This window comes from Anastrepha ludens, chromosome 4 (genome assembly GCF_028408465.1).
Source record: "Anastrepha ludens isolate Willacy chromosome 4, idAnaLude1.1, whole genome shotgun sequence".
Lineage (NCBI taxonomy): Eukaryota > Metazoa > Arthropoda > Insecta > Diptera > Tephritidae > Anastrepha > Anastrepha ludens.
The window spans coordinates 124021414-124036366 of NC_071500.1; the positions used below are offsets into that span (position 1 = coordinate 124021414).

The 14953-nt window shown below is 40.8% G+C and overlaps 1 protein-coding gene across 6 annotated transcripts; it reads right to left on the minus strand.

The window, feature by feature from the left end:
* Positions 1 to 1216: 1216 nt before the first annotated feature.
* LOC128861022 (histone-lysine N-methyltransferase ash1) lies at positions 1217 to 14876 on the minus strand. Of its 6 annotated transcripts, none has more exons than XM_054098890.1 (8): positions 14462 to 14876; positions 11496 to 11611; positions 10657 to 11430; positions 4694 to 10546; positions 4431 to 4610; positions 2795 to 4363; positions 2465 to 2719; positions 1217 to 2384 (listed from the first exon to the last, which is right to left on the minus strand). In XM_054098890.1, the coding sequence occupies exons 2-8, from the start codon at positions 11589 to 11591 to the stop codon at positions 2145 to 2147; spliced, it is 8967 nt and encodes a 2988-aa protein (XP_053954865.1). In that variant the 5' UTR covers positions 11592 to 11611; positions 14462 to 14876; the 3' UTR covers positions 1217 to 2144. The 6 variants fall into 6 exon arrangements, with proteins under 6 accessions (XP_053954865.1, XP_053954863.1, XP_053954864.1 ...); XM_054098888.1 differs by having other exon boundaries at positions 14455 to 14876; XM_054098889.1 differs by having other exon boundaries at positions 14435 to 14876.
* Positions 14877 to 14953: the final 77 nt, after the last annotated feature.

A 14953-nucleotide genomic window follows, 5' to 3' on the forward strand; every position in this document is an offset into this window, starting at 1 on the left:
TGGGACCACCAGTTAGAATGGCAGCAAAATGGATTAAGGTTAATAATGGTTTTTTTTTTTGTGATGTTTATAGAAATACATTTTTATTTTCCCTTGGCAGGCAAGGGCTGAAATACGTAGAGGAACTAAAATACATATTTTTTTCGAATGACGAATAATTGAATAAAGAAAATTTATAACAAAAATAAAACAGAAACTGTGGCGTTAAGGTTTCTATTTAATACTTTTTAGATTTTTCTATAATATTCTAAGAATTTCATTTCTTATGTTTTGTGCTTCTCCGTTATTTGGCTCCACTTCAATATTTTCAGCATCATCGTTGATGGTCTCATCGGATAACTCTTCATCCGGAAGTTGAACATTATAAAACAAGCAAATGTTGTGCAAAGCTGCACACACATTAATAATTTGTGTTGCTTTTTTTGGAGAATAGTGAAGAGCTCTTGGCTCGGGTGCACTGCTGCAACTGGTTTTCTGTACTGGACAGTAGGTTCATAAACGCCTCTTTATATAATCTAAAGTTCTTTAAAAAACTGTAAGGAAATTTCTGTAATATTAAGTACGTCAACACATTTTGAAAATACCAAACTTACTCAGTGGAAGCCATTTCTAGGGGGTTGGATGCGCCCCTCAGCTGTTTTCTACTTCTAGCTAGTTCCACTAATCTTTCATCGACCGATGAATCGTCGAAACCTAACTCCGTTGTACTTATTTTCACAAAAAATGCTTTTTTTTTCTTTTAAAAATGTTGTTAGCAAAAAATTTCAACACAATCGGTTTTTCTTTTATTTTAATTTGCTGTATCAGCTGAGAAAAAATTATCTATTGTAAATGCGTCGAACGATCGAAATTCACAATAGTCCTATTCTTCAACGAATGAGCACCATAATACCAAATGAAAATTCGTTCGATCAGCACTTTCGACTATAGTCGAAGATCGAATGTTGCTCATAATAAGGGCCATGTATCCCAAATCCAAGATTCAATAGAGGGAGCGAGAAAGCTGCTTACTTACCTAACCTTCTATATTTGAATCATGTTCCAAATCCATATTCACACACTGCTGCATGCAGAAGTGAACTGTGCGACTGTAGTGTGAACAAACTTTAGTCTCTCCACAATCATTCCCCATACAGTTAAGTTCATATTACAAATAAGGCGAGAAATGTCAATTCGATCAGACTATCTAACTTCCAAACTAAAATTTTCGTTCATAAAGTGGCATACACACATACATTTAAAATCTTCTAATTTAGATACGTAGATAAGAAATACACAAGTTTTGAATCTCCGATGAAAAAATATATTTTTTGTTAAATTTTGAGAAATAATTAATTTTTTGTTTTTACAATAGTTTAACAACATATTTTTTATGGAAGAAAACAAGTTCATATGAGAAACCTCCATAGTCTAAAAATAGACAAGCAGTTAGTAGTTTGCAAAAAAGGCAATTTTTATATTATTTTTTATAAAAATTATTTACGTGCTGCTAACAACTAATAAGCAATAAAACAATTCAAGAACCGTATGGAAAATGTATCTAAAAGCACAATCCCTAGATAACTAAAGTTCGAGATATTCAAAAAAGATATAACTAAAACAAAATAATAAGTTAGTCAAAAATAAATAATTCAATTCCAAAACAATATTGGATATAAAGAAAGTGTAAATTGTCTATAATCGACTGCTCGATTAGTTTTACCATTAATAAATATACAACTTAAATTACTATATTTTAAATAATTATAATAATATCCTAAACATGCGCTAAAATATGATTATAATGATATTCAATAAACAGAAAATAACAAATAATTCATGTGGAACGGCCACGCTGTATGTTAATGTCACACAAATGGCGCGATTCCCCATGCGTATGGTATGTACACAAGCATGTACTTGCATATATGTATATCAAATAGGCGTTAATTATAAATATTAAATTGCTATTTATATAATACATATACATATAAGATATTTTATGTTGATCGCATGTTGTGCTTTGTGTGTTAGTTTACATTTTTACATTTGTTCCTCATTATTAAACTTGGAATTATTTCCTTACATTAAATAACTTAACTCTATGATGTAATATATAACTCATAGGCTTCCTGTCACTTCGAACCTTTTTTAGGCACGATACGTTAAGTCGACACATTGATCGTTGATAATGGCGTGGTTGTTAATGAAGTCGATGCCGTTGCTGAGTGGTTGAGAGTTGTAGTCGATGGCATCATTTGCGTTTTTCGCTGCCTCGCACCGCGACCAGATAGTAAATATGATAAATCAATGGGCTGTTCGGTGACAACCGTCTGAGTATTCTTCCATTTGAGTTTCATTGCCTTGAGTACACTCTCTAAGCGCGTACGCTTTTGTTTAATGGTCTGAATACGTAATGGTAAAAGTTTTTATGGAATTTGTGTTTTACTATATATATGCAAAAATTAATAAATTTATTTGCTACCTGCACGCTCGGCATTATTGGAGAAATCAAATGCACCCGGGCTGGACTACCACCGCTTTGCCGTTTTCGGCCGCCATTTTGTGGTGTTTTATTCATGCTCTGTCTGCTAACTGCGGCACTTGTAGGTACTTCTGTTGGACTCGCAGCTGTGACAGGCGTCACAGACCTAGTGGCTGAGATTCTTGTAGTAGTGACCGTTTCAATCTCAGTCTTTTGACGTTTCGATTTCAGCAAAGCTGGATCAACATCATGGGGCTGTAAATATAAATTCATAATATCAATGTGTGAACTTAATAGTGCACCGAATAACGGGAATGCTGCCCTACTCACCGCATAACTTTTGGAAATTTTCAGCTTCTCCGTAAACTTCCTAAATGCATACATTTTTGTACAAGTCGGATAATTAACCTTTGCTTTCGAGAAGAAACGCGCTGTTTTGTCCACGCGCAGCTCACAAATGTAGCAATGCGTCTCATCGATGCATTCAACTGGACGGCCCTTGCAGAAAGTTGTGCGATCCAGAACCCAGCAACGCCCGATAACCAGTTCGATTGGCACGATTTCATAGAGCGGCACGCGCACCACCTCATTCGGATAGAAACGACGCGACGGCTCGTGGAATGTCTCATGCGGTCGCAAAAAGTGATGCCCAAATATAAAACGTTTTCCCTCCTCGTTCTTCCACAAGCGTTCCACACGAAAAATGTCGCATTCATTGTAGTCAATTATGCCAATAGTTTCATATGTGTGCTTTTGTTTCGGCACCACATTGCCGGATGCGTCTTTGACGGGTATGTCACGCAAGACATAAACGGCATCACCTTGCCGCACATGCAGATTTCCGCGCATCAACGTTAAATAGTATCGGTGGCCCTCTTCCGTGTAATCGTCCAGCGGTATTTCACGGTCTACAATGCGTGGCTCACAACGCTCGCAGAGGTAGTTGTCGGCATTCACGTCGGCTTTGGTGCACTCGGTGTGCTGCCAAACCATACAACGCGCACATTGTATCATTAGACCCTCGTCTTTGTATAAGCCACAAATGCAACGGATTATATCCTCATTCGATGTTGGAATAATAACAGATGCGGTGATGTCAGTTATTGCATGAATCGGCGTGTCGAAAGCATTTGATTCCATCTTGTTGATTCCTTCATCAACTTGTGATGATGAAGGTAACACTGCTTGATCACCCATGAAACCCATCAAAATTGCTTCATCACCTCCGACAATCTCTAGCATGCGGGCATAGGACTCTTGTTTTATGCGCTCATAAGCAACGATCAGTTCCTTCAAAGCTGTCTCCTGGCGACTACCCTTTACAGCATGTTGCTGCGCTATTGCAAACACCTTTTGCATGTCCGCATTGAACTCTGAGGGAATTTTATAGTAGCCTTGCTCGACGTTGGTTTGCATCACCTTCAAGTCCATTGTTGTGGACTTTGATTGCCCTTTCAGTGATTTTCTTCTTTTGTTACCGTTAACGCTGCTATTGTTAACAGTGTCACCAGCGCCACCAACTATGTTGGCAGTATGTTTGGCATCCGTAAGCGCCAAAGCTGCAAGCGTCTGCTTCTTATCATTGGGGTCTTTCAGCATTTCCAATGACAAACAAATATCACGCAATATAACAGAGATTTTAGCCATTTTTCCCACTTCAGGGTCCTGCACGGCATGGGTAAGACCGCGCGTTTTTATGCTACGCGGTGACCGAAGCGCTGAAATTTGCGCAGCCAACGACGCAGGTGTAGACGGCCGACGACTTGTGATAGCGGCAACGCTTTTGGAGTTTGTAGGTGAGAAGGCTGTATCGCAAGTAGACGGTGACATGTTGGAAATAACATTCACCTTCAATTCGCCAGTGGTGTTTGCAGTGCGGCGAGCTTTGCAGCGACGTATCTGCGGCGGAAATGAGAATGGCACATTAAATTACATATAAATATGACATAACTAGCGTCATAATTACCTTTTCAAAGTTGCGAACCAAAAATATGCCATGCTGTTTAACTAACTTCTTTTCCTTCTCGGAGAGTTGCTGCACATGCGCCACCACCACATCTTTCGAGTGTATGCGTTCGGTGTTTTTGCGAGCCTTCCGCTTACGTTGACGTCCGTTGCGAGCATCTTTCTGTGTGGGCTCGATAGGCTTAGGGAAAGCATAAATAATATTATTTATGAATAATTAAAATTATTCGAAATATATAAAAACTTTAAAATTGCGTTTCTTACCTTAGCTTCAATCAGCAGCGGCTTAACGCGTTGTGATTTACCACCTATTACTCCTCTGCACTGTGGTGTGTTGCAACGACATGGCTGCCCCTCCGATGGGTTGAAAAGCGAAAAATTATAGTCATACGAGAGCTCTTCCCCCGGCTCAATGTTACGCTTGGCGAAGAGCGCCATCCGCGATAATCCATTCACAGACCATTTTTGCATCTCACAATTGGGTTGACACGAGTGATTCACAAAACGTCCATCACTGCCCATTCGATGGCCATCGATTACCAAACCGCCATCCAAATGCAGACAGTAGTGATGTGTATCATTGAGATAAATGGTGCCCATGCGATCCTTAAATTCACGCTCGGTCACCACCTCGCCCACATATTCGAGTATGTAAGTGCCCTTCAAAATAGGTAATTTGGTGCGTACACCCCAACCCTTGTCCGTGGTCATGAAACGTTCAACACCTGGTGCTACCTCATGTCGTTGGATTTTTTGATTGCGACACTTTTCACGTGCCGGACAACTTGAAGGCGAACACTCGGTGTATACCATGCGATTCAAACAATTATCCCCACAGCCTTGGTCCGGTTTGCAATTGCAGGTTGGATGATCGAAACCAGCCATATTGGGACGCACTGCATCCGCATATATATTTGTGCGTATTTTGCGATAATTCCACGAAGGTACTGTGATTCTGGTGGGTAGTTTAGAGTTAGTATATGCCCACCAAATATCGTAGGGTAACTGAAAATCGATTTGTGTACGCCGGAAGTATTGCTCACAATAGGGTGGTGGTGGAAGACAAGGCGCTGCCGGGGTACTTGTGTTGTCATTTTTATTTTCAGTGTGGTCAGTACTGGCTTCTCCGACAGCGGCAATTGAAGTTGTTGGCGCCAGCCCAACATCTTTTTTCTCCGCCGACTTCTTAACGCTAATCTGCGTGTGCATTTTTTTAAAATAGTTGGATAAGAGGCCAGCAGGCAAGTAGTTCTTCTTAATACGGGCAACTTTTCGTATTGCAGCAACACTGGTGCTACTTGCACTCGTCGCGTTCGTAGTCATGGAGCATTTCTCATCACTGGTGTCACTTGTAACTGGTTCCGATTCGATGAAGGGCGTTTCGCTTCGCGGCAATACGTTTTGCTCCAGGTAGTCGATATTTGAATCTTTGGCGGCAGCTTCGATCACGATTTCCTCAGGCGTTGATTGTGGTACATCCTTGACACTGCTGCCATCACCGTTGGAATCCATACTTTGACGAAATGCGTTTGCAAGCGGGGGCTGCACTGTACTGGGACGTTTAAGGCGTATTTTGCAACTGAAATTTGTGTTGGGATCGATACCGGCTGGTAATTTAACTTTCGCCTCTAATGATTTAGCAGTAATAATTTTGTGTACGGTTGATTTGCTAAAGCTAGCCGGTCGGTCTGAAGTTTTCAATGCGTTCGACGTAGTAGTTCCCGTTTTCCTGGTTTGCTTTGTAAGTGGCGCTGGCTCTTTACTTTTATGTGACGACTCGGCCTTAGGTTTCTTTCGGTGATCACCTGGAGTGAAGGAGGAGGAATTTGGAGAAGTACTGGCTAAAATGGCAGCTGCTGACAATTTTGGTTTGCGGCCACGTGCACGGGGCAAAGCATTGTTTGTGGTAGCCAAAGGTTGTACTTTTTCAGCTGGAATCGATTTAGCGGGTTCAACCCCAGTAATAGGCTCAGCGGTCTTCATTCGCTTAGACGTTTTGGGAGTACTTGCTGAAGCTTCCACGTCTGTAGTTTGATTACCACCGGGAGGCATATTTATCACTCTTGGTTTGCGCGACGATATTTCACAACTTTCAGCTGGTTTTTTTGATGCTTCACTCGATTCTTCGCATTTAGCGCGTTGCGTTTGTTCATTTCCTGCTTTTGGAATAGTACTAATACTTTTCGTTTTGCGTCCCACACGACCCTTACGCGGCACAAATGAGTTCTCTTTGTGCTCCTCAATTACTTCTTCCGCGACTGTCGCTGGCGTTGCCACCGCTGCTGAAGCTGTGGGTGTTGGCGTGCCTCGCAATCGCTCCAAAGCCACCACAGATAGGCGCGGCGTGCGATTGGCACGTTCAAGGAAACTATCACTGGCCTCACCGGAGACAGGTACACGATCACATGGCTTTTCAGACGTGGACAATCCAGTTGAAGTAGGAGGTGCTTGGGCAATAGGTACCGGAGTCGCATTGCCACCAGTCCCCATAGAAACGATTGATTGTGGAGCCTGTTTGGCGAAGCCTCGACGGCGCCTTTTTAGCGGAAGTGTACGTTGTACTGTATCCTCCACGATGTCTAGCAACAATTGTTCACTGATTTTCCTTTTTTTGCGACGTCGAACATTTGGAAACCCGGTACGATTGATCTTTTTGCGCTTACGTTTTAACATTAAACTTGATACTCCCGATTTATTTAGCAACGTTTCAACGACTCGCGCTGTGGTACTCTCAGTTTTCGCTGTGACTGTTGTAACAGTTGGCGGAGTTAAGTCTTGTAGAATAAGCGGTGAATTAACCTCAGCTTTTGCAACGACAGGCGGAATGCTCGAAACCCCGCTCGACGTTTCGTTTAATTTGACTATCGGTGGTATTTGAATCTCAAGCGCAACAGAGGGCTCGAATACACCAGGCGGCGGTGTTCCAGCTAACTGATGTTGGTTAAGGTGTGAGCTGGGCGACTGTTGTTTTTGTTTTGTCAGCACCGCGGTAGGCAATTCCTTTTCATCGCCTTGGCACTGGGTGTTGCTGCTAGTGGCTACTATTTTCGAAACAAGCACTTCGAGCCGTGAACGCTTGCGGTGCACTACATCGCTCTGTTTTGTGCTCCCCGCTAGGGAAATGGGACTGATATCGAGTAATTTCTGACTAAGCGTATTATCGATAGCAATTCGTAAAGGCGAGCTATTGCTGTTGTGGCTACCGCCCTTGGGTGCGTTGTTACCGCTCTCTCTTCCCTCCGCCTCCTGCTGAGGGAAGTGACGCTTCTTTGGTGTCAGACCGGTTTTCGAAGATTTCGTGCTACCACTATGAGTACTACCAGCGACGGATAGCGACGCCGAGCTGCCACATATAGCGCCAAATTGCTGTTGACTGTGTTGCGCTTTACTAGCAGAAGCTAATTTAGTTGATGCTACAGCAGCCGCCCAAGCCTCCACTGCTGTGCTGCCAAAAAGTTTAGCTGCTACTGCTGCAGCTGCCGCCGCCTCGGTGGACTTTTCACCTGGTGTCAACAAGTAGTGCCGCTTTTTAAGTGGCAACTTGTGGTCGTCCGGACTAGAACTGCTATTTGCCTTTTTGTGTCGTCGTTTTGCGCCACTACCACTACCGCCCACATTAGTAGAACCACCAAAGCCACCACCGCTGCTTGCGCCACCAGCGCTGCCCGACAAAAGCCCATACTCTTGGTTTTCGCTCACTTTGCGCTTTTTTAACGACCGCTTGTCGCGCTGTTCCCGCTTTCCCAAACTACCTGTCAACGCAGCAGAGTTGCTGGCCTGTTGCTTGCCGCCACTTTCTGCAACGACTTTATCCCTATTGCTGCTGCTATTGCTACCAGTAGCCTTTTCGCTGCCGATGGCTCCGCTTTGTATGCGGCAACGTGAGCTGAATGTGTTAGTAAGTATATCAATTTCAGTAAGTAGCTTTGAGTCAATTATAGCACCACTTTTACTAGAGGATGGAAACCGTAGAAAGCTTTTGCGCCTGCGCCGCCTGCGTACTTTTGATGTGCTTGAGTAGTATGAGCTGCAGTAACTGGCTACAGATGATCGCCGAGACTTTATTTTACGCGAAGAATGGGCGTGCGGTAGTAACATTTCGTGAGCTGGACCACGCACGATACCAGAAGAATGTTTACGCTGCAGCAAAAGCTTGCGACTGAAGCCATAGCCGTCTTGCGAACCACTACCATCGGCATTGTCATGCATGCCGCCTGAAAATATATTACCACCGCTTGTCAGCGCACTGTTGCTACTTCCACGTCCAAAATATTCACCCGTTGCAATGAATCGGTTAATTTCACCATATTTCTTCGACGCACTCGTCGTTGGCAAGCTCTCTAAATTTGGCTTGCAAACATATTCGTTGCTCTCTTCGCTGCTCTGGCCGAGCGAAAGTCCTGCCAATTGGAGTATGTCCTTTTCAACGTCATTCAAATTCGCAGTTAAATTTCCCACAGACTTGGAGTGTGCGCGCATCAGTGCCGAGCGCCGTTTTCGTCGATATTTCGATGATTTCAGCGAAGCGCCGTCCTTGCCATCTTTATAATCGCTGCGGTAGCCGCAGCTTTTGGCCCGGCTACGTCGGCTAGCACAACTTTTCATGCTGTAACGACTCTTGCCGCTGGCATCGCTTTTGTAGCCCGAGTGATCTCGCGGCGCACGCGCATGAAAGGAACCGTAATCTGAGACATAGCCACTTTTAGCGGCAAGTATTTTACTGCAAATAGTTAGATTACCACCACCCCCATCGCTTTTATAACCACTTACGCTGGGTCGGCGAAATTTCTTGTTCACATCTATTTTGCGCCACACAGGATCAAGCTGGAGCTCTTCTTTGGATATTACTTTTGCAGAAACAGTCGCTACCAGATTGTTTATCGAATTACTGCCAGCCAACAGGGCAATTGATTTTCCTGCATTTTTGCTGCTGGGAGTATTTACGCTTGATACGCTTACTGACTGACGGCGCTTATTGCGCGGTGGCGGGTAGAGGACGCGCTCCGTGGCGGCATACATACGTTTATCCAAATACGCAATATCGATTTTTGGTTTGGGTGAGTTTGCGCTGCAGCTCCCACTACCATCTTGGGTTTGACTTTTGCAAGGCGAAACAGAAGGTTGTCGGCCGTTCTCAGAAGGTTCCACAATACGGTGGCGCCTTTTTTGGCTCGGTGTTGTTGCACTCAAACGTGTTGCAATACTATTACCACTGCTCATGACATATGGAAGTTTTGGCGATGGCGAGGTACTGCTTTGGACGGTGGCTATACTAGTCGTAGATATGACCCCAGAGTCAGCAGACTCATTGATATTCGATACAATCGCGCTGATTGCGGTGGTTGTTGTGGCGGAAGTTGCCACAATAACCGGTGTGGGAGCAGCAGGAATCACATCAGACTGTACAGTATTCGTGGCTGGTGTTACAGTGGATTTTTTTGGTCTTCCACGTTTCTTCTTTATACTGTTTGCAACGGCAACTCCACAAGAAGCAATGCTGTCGGATGGTGAGTTCGTAGAAGGGAAACTGGATATCACCTCAGAGGTTACTTTATTTTTTAATGGAACTGATGACGCTGTTTTCGCTGACAGATCTAAATTACGACTTTTCTGCTCTATACTTGTTGATGCTGTGCTGCTACCGAGCATTTGAGTCTTTTCCATGAAATCTTGTAATAAAGTCGACTGGTACTGTGGCAGTCGCTTGGCACGCGTTTTGCGATATCCTTCTTGCCCAGTTGGTGTATCGTCGCAATCACTCTCTACTCGTTTAATGGCCGCATTCACAACATCGTCCAGTTTTAGTTCGTTATCACTGTTATCACTGCCATGACTAAAAGTGGCTGACCCAGCTGCGAGCACAGATGTGCTACTACTAGCTAATGGTTTTATTTGTGATTCACTAACGAGGCTAGTATTGATAGCGGTAAGAAGGAGACGCGGCGCACGCTTTTGTAGCTTCTGTTGCTGTTGTTGCTTGTAAATGGACACATCTTCTTCTGAATCAGAAGAGTACGTCATGAGATTATGTTGCTTACTTGCCTGTACCGCCTTTATAACAGATGCAGCCGCAGATAAAGCGGGTTTCTTGTATTCCAGCGCTTGTTTGGTTTGTGCCTGTATTTTTAAAGTAAACATATTAGAATGGGCAATGCATGCACTTATAACAATCTAGAGTAAGTCTGACAATAATATTAGTATTTTTATTAATTTTCCAGCAGAATTACCTTTTTCCGTTTAACTCTAACACGTCCCATCAAAGATTTCTCTGTGCCAGCAGCAATCGTAGTTGTGGTAGCCTCTGAGCATCCAGATTCTGCAGTAGCGTCGCTTAAACAAGGTGCATGTGGAAGCAGAATCGCCAATGGAAGCCCAATTGAGGGTGCTGTTGTAATAGGATGCGCAGTGGTCGTGGGAGCGGTGGTGCTTTTCTCAGCATTGTTGGGATTTCCAATTCCACTATGAGCCTCGATTGATTCAGTGCCAATATTCTGCTGCACAACATCTACTGGCATCTTTTCGGTACTACTAAGCGGCGTTTGGTGCTCTGTAGGGCCGACTGAACACCGTCTTTGCGTAGGCTCTGTCAATGCCTTTAACTGTTGTACAGTTTGCTTTATATTATTAAGTTTTACTGTCAGCGGTTTAGTTATGCTATTGTTATTATAAAGCATCCTATCGTTAAGTGAGCCTTTTTGCTTTTTTTCACTACTACTTCGAGAGCAATTTTGGTTGCTTCCCGGCACTGTGGTTGGGGTATAATTTTTGATATTGGAAATAGATTTCGCCACAGTGGTGGGGCGTATAGCAGAAATTTTCATACGTAAGCCGTCTACGTCGGAACGTTGAACGCTGAATTGTGTTACTGTGGAGGAGCACGACTTCGTAGACGTTGGATTAGATTTCCGTTTAGAATTTGAAGTCTTTGGTTGTGAGTTTTGTGTGTTAGTAGTAGATTCAGATGAAGAGCTGCTCGACTGATCTGTGATCGAATCGGATTCCTTAAAATTGACATATAACTATAAAAGATGCAGTTTATGTGAATCATTTTTGTACTGAAGTTTACCTCATTTTCACCAGGGGATTCAGGTTGCTTTTGCTCGTCCTGTGATTGCGTGCCCAAAACATTCTCTGCTCCTAGCTCATTTATCGATTTGCTCATATTTTAGTAATGCAAAAACGCTAGGTATTAAAAAAAATATTATTTTTCAATGGATAATCATGCCCACTGCTAATAAAATAAAGCATATAAATATGTTTAAAGATAAAAGACTGGCTGTTCATATTTATTCTCCAAGGAATATATTGCAGGAGAAACCATATATTAGGAACTTTTTGAAGACAGAAACACCTTCCACGGTTTATCAGTCTGTCGAGGAGATATTGGATTATCTGATATATCGTCCCCTTAGTATTAAAATAGCCTATACATTTTTTGATGTTTTGAGAAAATGAATTTCAAACTTTTTGTCGAAAGTAGCTCTCACTCAAATCTCGTTATGTCTGTAAATATTTATTATTTTTTGACTGACGTTTTGACCCACTTTGTGGAACTAGAATTTGACAAAATTTTGACCACATATAAAATCGACGATGGAGAATCCAAAAATACAAAAAAAAAAATTATAGCCTATGAGCACATAGGCTATTGTTATACTAAGGGGACGATATAATTAAATTTCTCAAAATTAAATAATTCAGACAGCACGCAGACATACATCTGTTCAAAATAATAGGAGCGCGATGAATTATTAAGCTTTAACCAAGACAAATTTATTAAGGGGTTGCATGGGTTTCGTTGGTTAAAAAATCGATTTATTTGTTTTTGGCTTATTAATTTCTACAACATCTCAGGAATATTATCCTAAATTTTCAAGTCAACCCGAATAATAAATTCGGAGATAAAGCCTTTGGAATGTGTGCGCTCCAAGCCACTTTTATTGTTACTCAAAACTTTAAACGCGTTTTTCTCGGAACCGCGTTGTCAAATGTTCTCGAAAACTATTCAACTGATCTTGATGAAATTTTATACATTTGTTCGAAATACAATTTACTCGTGCTTGAACGAGGGGTTTTGTTTTTTTTTTTTTTTTTAAAAAAAAAAAAAAAAAATGTCAAGCAAATTTGACCGAAATTTTCATTTTTTTGCAAAACTGTCTGCCAAAATTCCAATTTTTACTTTTTTTTTTTTCCTCGTTCAAGCTTCATAATGTCACAATGGAGGAGTTTTAATTTTTTGATTTTTGAAAATTTCAGAAATTATTCATTAAACGTATCTATAAGGCAGAAAAAAGTTTGCATTAAATAAATAATTTTTACATAGAAAAAAAATATTGAAAATAGGCCTTTTTTTACCCGACCAAAACCATGTAACCCCTTAAAGGTAGTGGCACTAGTCCCACAACAACGTAATGTACGTTGAATCGTCAAAGAAAATTGTTGGAAACTAGAAAAAAAAAATAATGAATTCGCCTTGTTTCATTCTGAGCTGACAGCCGCACATGGACACGGCGAAAGAAAAAAACAAATCAGCTGACTTACTCATACCACCTTTAATAGATTCGCCTTGACTTTAACTATTATTTTGCGAATTTAAAAAAATTGCCATTAAATGCCGTTTCCACGACAGTCGGACGTTAAACGTTATATCCAGCCAAGGACTGTCATTCCCGCAGTATTTCTCGAGCATATATACGAAATGTACAAAATTCACAAAAAGTTTACGAATTTAAAAAAATGGCCATTAAATATAAAACTTTTTTATTGTAAGATTAGGAAAACTTAAAGCCTTCTTCTATAAGGAAAGTAAGAAGAAAATGCTCAACATTTCAGCGAAAAAAATTGTCACAACTTTTGAACGATTTCTAAATTATTAAAATTTTGAATTAAGAGCTGATTTTTATTGTAAATTTTTTAAAATTATATGAAGTTTGTACACAGATTGAAGCTTGGAGATATTGGTTTCTTGTGCGTAGAATGCACACACATATGTATGTATTATATGTACATCAGGAGACAAATTCGAGCATGAATGATTCAAGAAAATTTTTAGATATGAGATTCTTTGCAAAATCCATTTTTAAGTATTGAAAAATGTACCATCAATTGCTGTCGTGACAAAGACCACATACATACATAGGTAGTCATAAATGTAAAATTTTACCACCAGCGACTTTGTTCAAAGGTACCCGCTGTCGTCCCCATACTGGCAAATACATATGTATGTATGTACAATCTGTGAGCTCGAGTTAAGCAATACCAATCGGAGCGGTCCCTTGTTTCGCAATACTGGATTAACTGAGGTATGAAGCAGGACAAATATTAAATGCAGCTGCAACTTTAGCTTGCATACTTGCAAATTTGTGTGCCAAAGAGAATTGGGGTGCGAACCCGCAGCTTATTATTATTTAGAAACTGGACGCAAATGCAATTGGTAAGCCGTTAAAAAGTAATTTGACTGGAATTTTTATGAAATAGTTATCAACATATTCTACCGTTGTTATCCGTATTTCGTGGCATCATCACCAATCTTATTATACAAAGTAGGTCAAACCACCAAGCCAAAAACCAACTAGCTAGTGAGCCAGTCCGACGAAATAACCAATGACGCCAAGCACCGTTACCAGTGAATACATACGCCTGTTAACACACACATATAAAAAGAACAAAGTTCCCTTCGTCGTGTTAGCCTACTAAAAATTGAAATTTTAACTCAATTTTTTTATTTTATGTTCACAGTAAGAGAATTCGCATAGCAATATTTTTGTGCTGCACATAATTATAATGCAACAATAATAATACATAACTCCGTGCACTTACACGTTTTGCAATTTTTCGTTTTCTTTCTACGTGCGCTGCAATTTTTTTTGCCTTTTCTTTACTCTTCTGCCTATACACTTACTCTAAGTCCTTATTAATTGATTCACTACTAATCTACTCACATTACACGCTTACACAATTTTTATTTATTCTAATTAATTAAAATCATAAGAAAAAATTAGCTACATCAAAATACAAAGATTCACTTTTCACTTTTTCCATCTATTTGCTGGCACTTTTCTCCCTTTGTTGCTTTTGCCAGTTTTTCCACTATTCGTTTGCTTTTTTTCCACGCTTGCATTCGTATACTGCTGTTTGGTGCTTTGCTTTTGCTTTGCCTCCGTCATTCATACAAATTTATCCGTCTGCATTTACATTCTTAAAATGGCGCCGTTTTTCTTTGCTCAATGATTTCTGACCGCGTCGACGATATTGAGTATTTCACTTTCTTTTCAATTCAATATTTTCGACTTTTTTCTAAATATTTTCAATAAATTTCACTTTCATTTAAACCACTACAAACTTATTCAACGAAATCGAATTGTTTTAGAAATTTTTATAGCTATATAATTGGTGAAATTCCAATTATATGAAACTAAAATCACAAAGTACATACGAAAATAATAAATGAAAGAAAAATACTGACAACTACACCAATAGGAAACGCAAAATTGACATTACAGTAGTATGCAGTGAGAATAAGGA

Bases quoted from the DNA above. Each gene is read 5' to 3' on its own strand.
- LOC128861022 (XM_054098890.1), bottom strand. From the start codon at position 11,591: ATGAGCAAATCGATAAATGAGCTAGGAGCAGAGAATGTTTTGGGCACG. The intron at 2,720-2,794 runs GTGAGTAGGGCA...TTATATTTACAG, and splicing joins AAATTTCCAAAAGTTATGCG to CCCCATGATGTTGATCCAGC. The intron at 2,385-2,464 runs GTAGCAAATAAA...TTACGTATTCAG, and splicing joins CAATAATGCCGAGCGTGCAG to ACCATTAAACAAAAGCGTAC.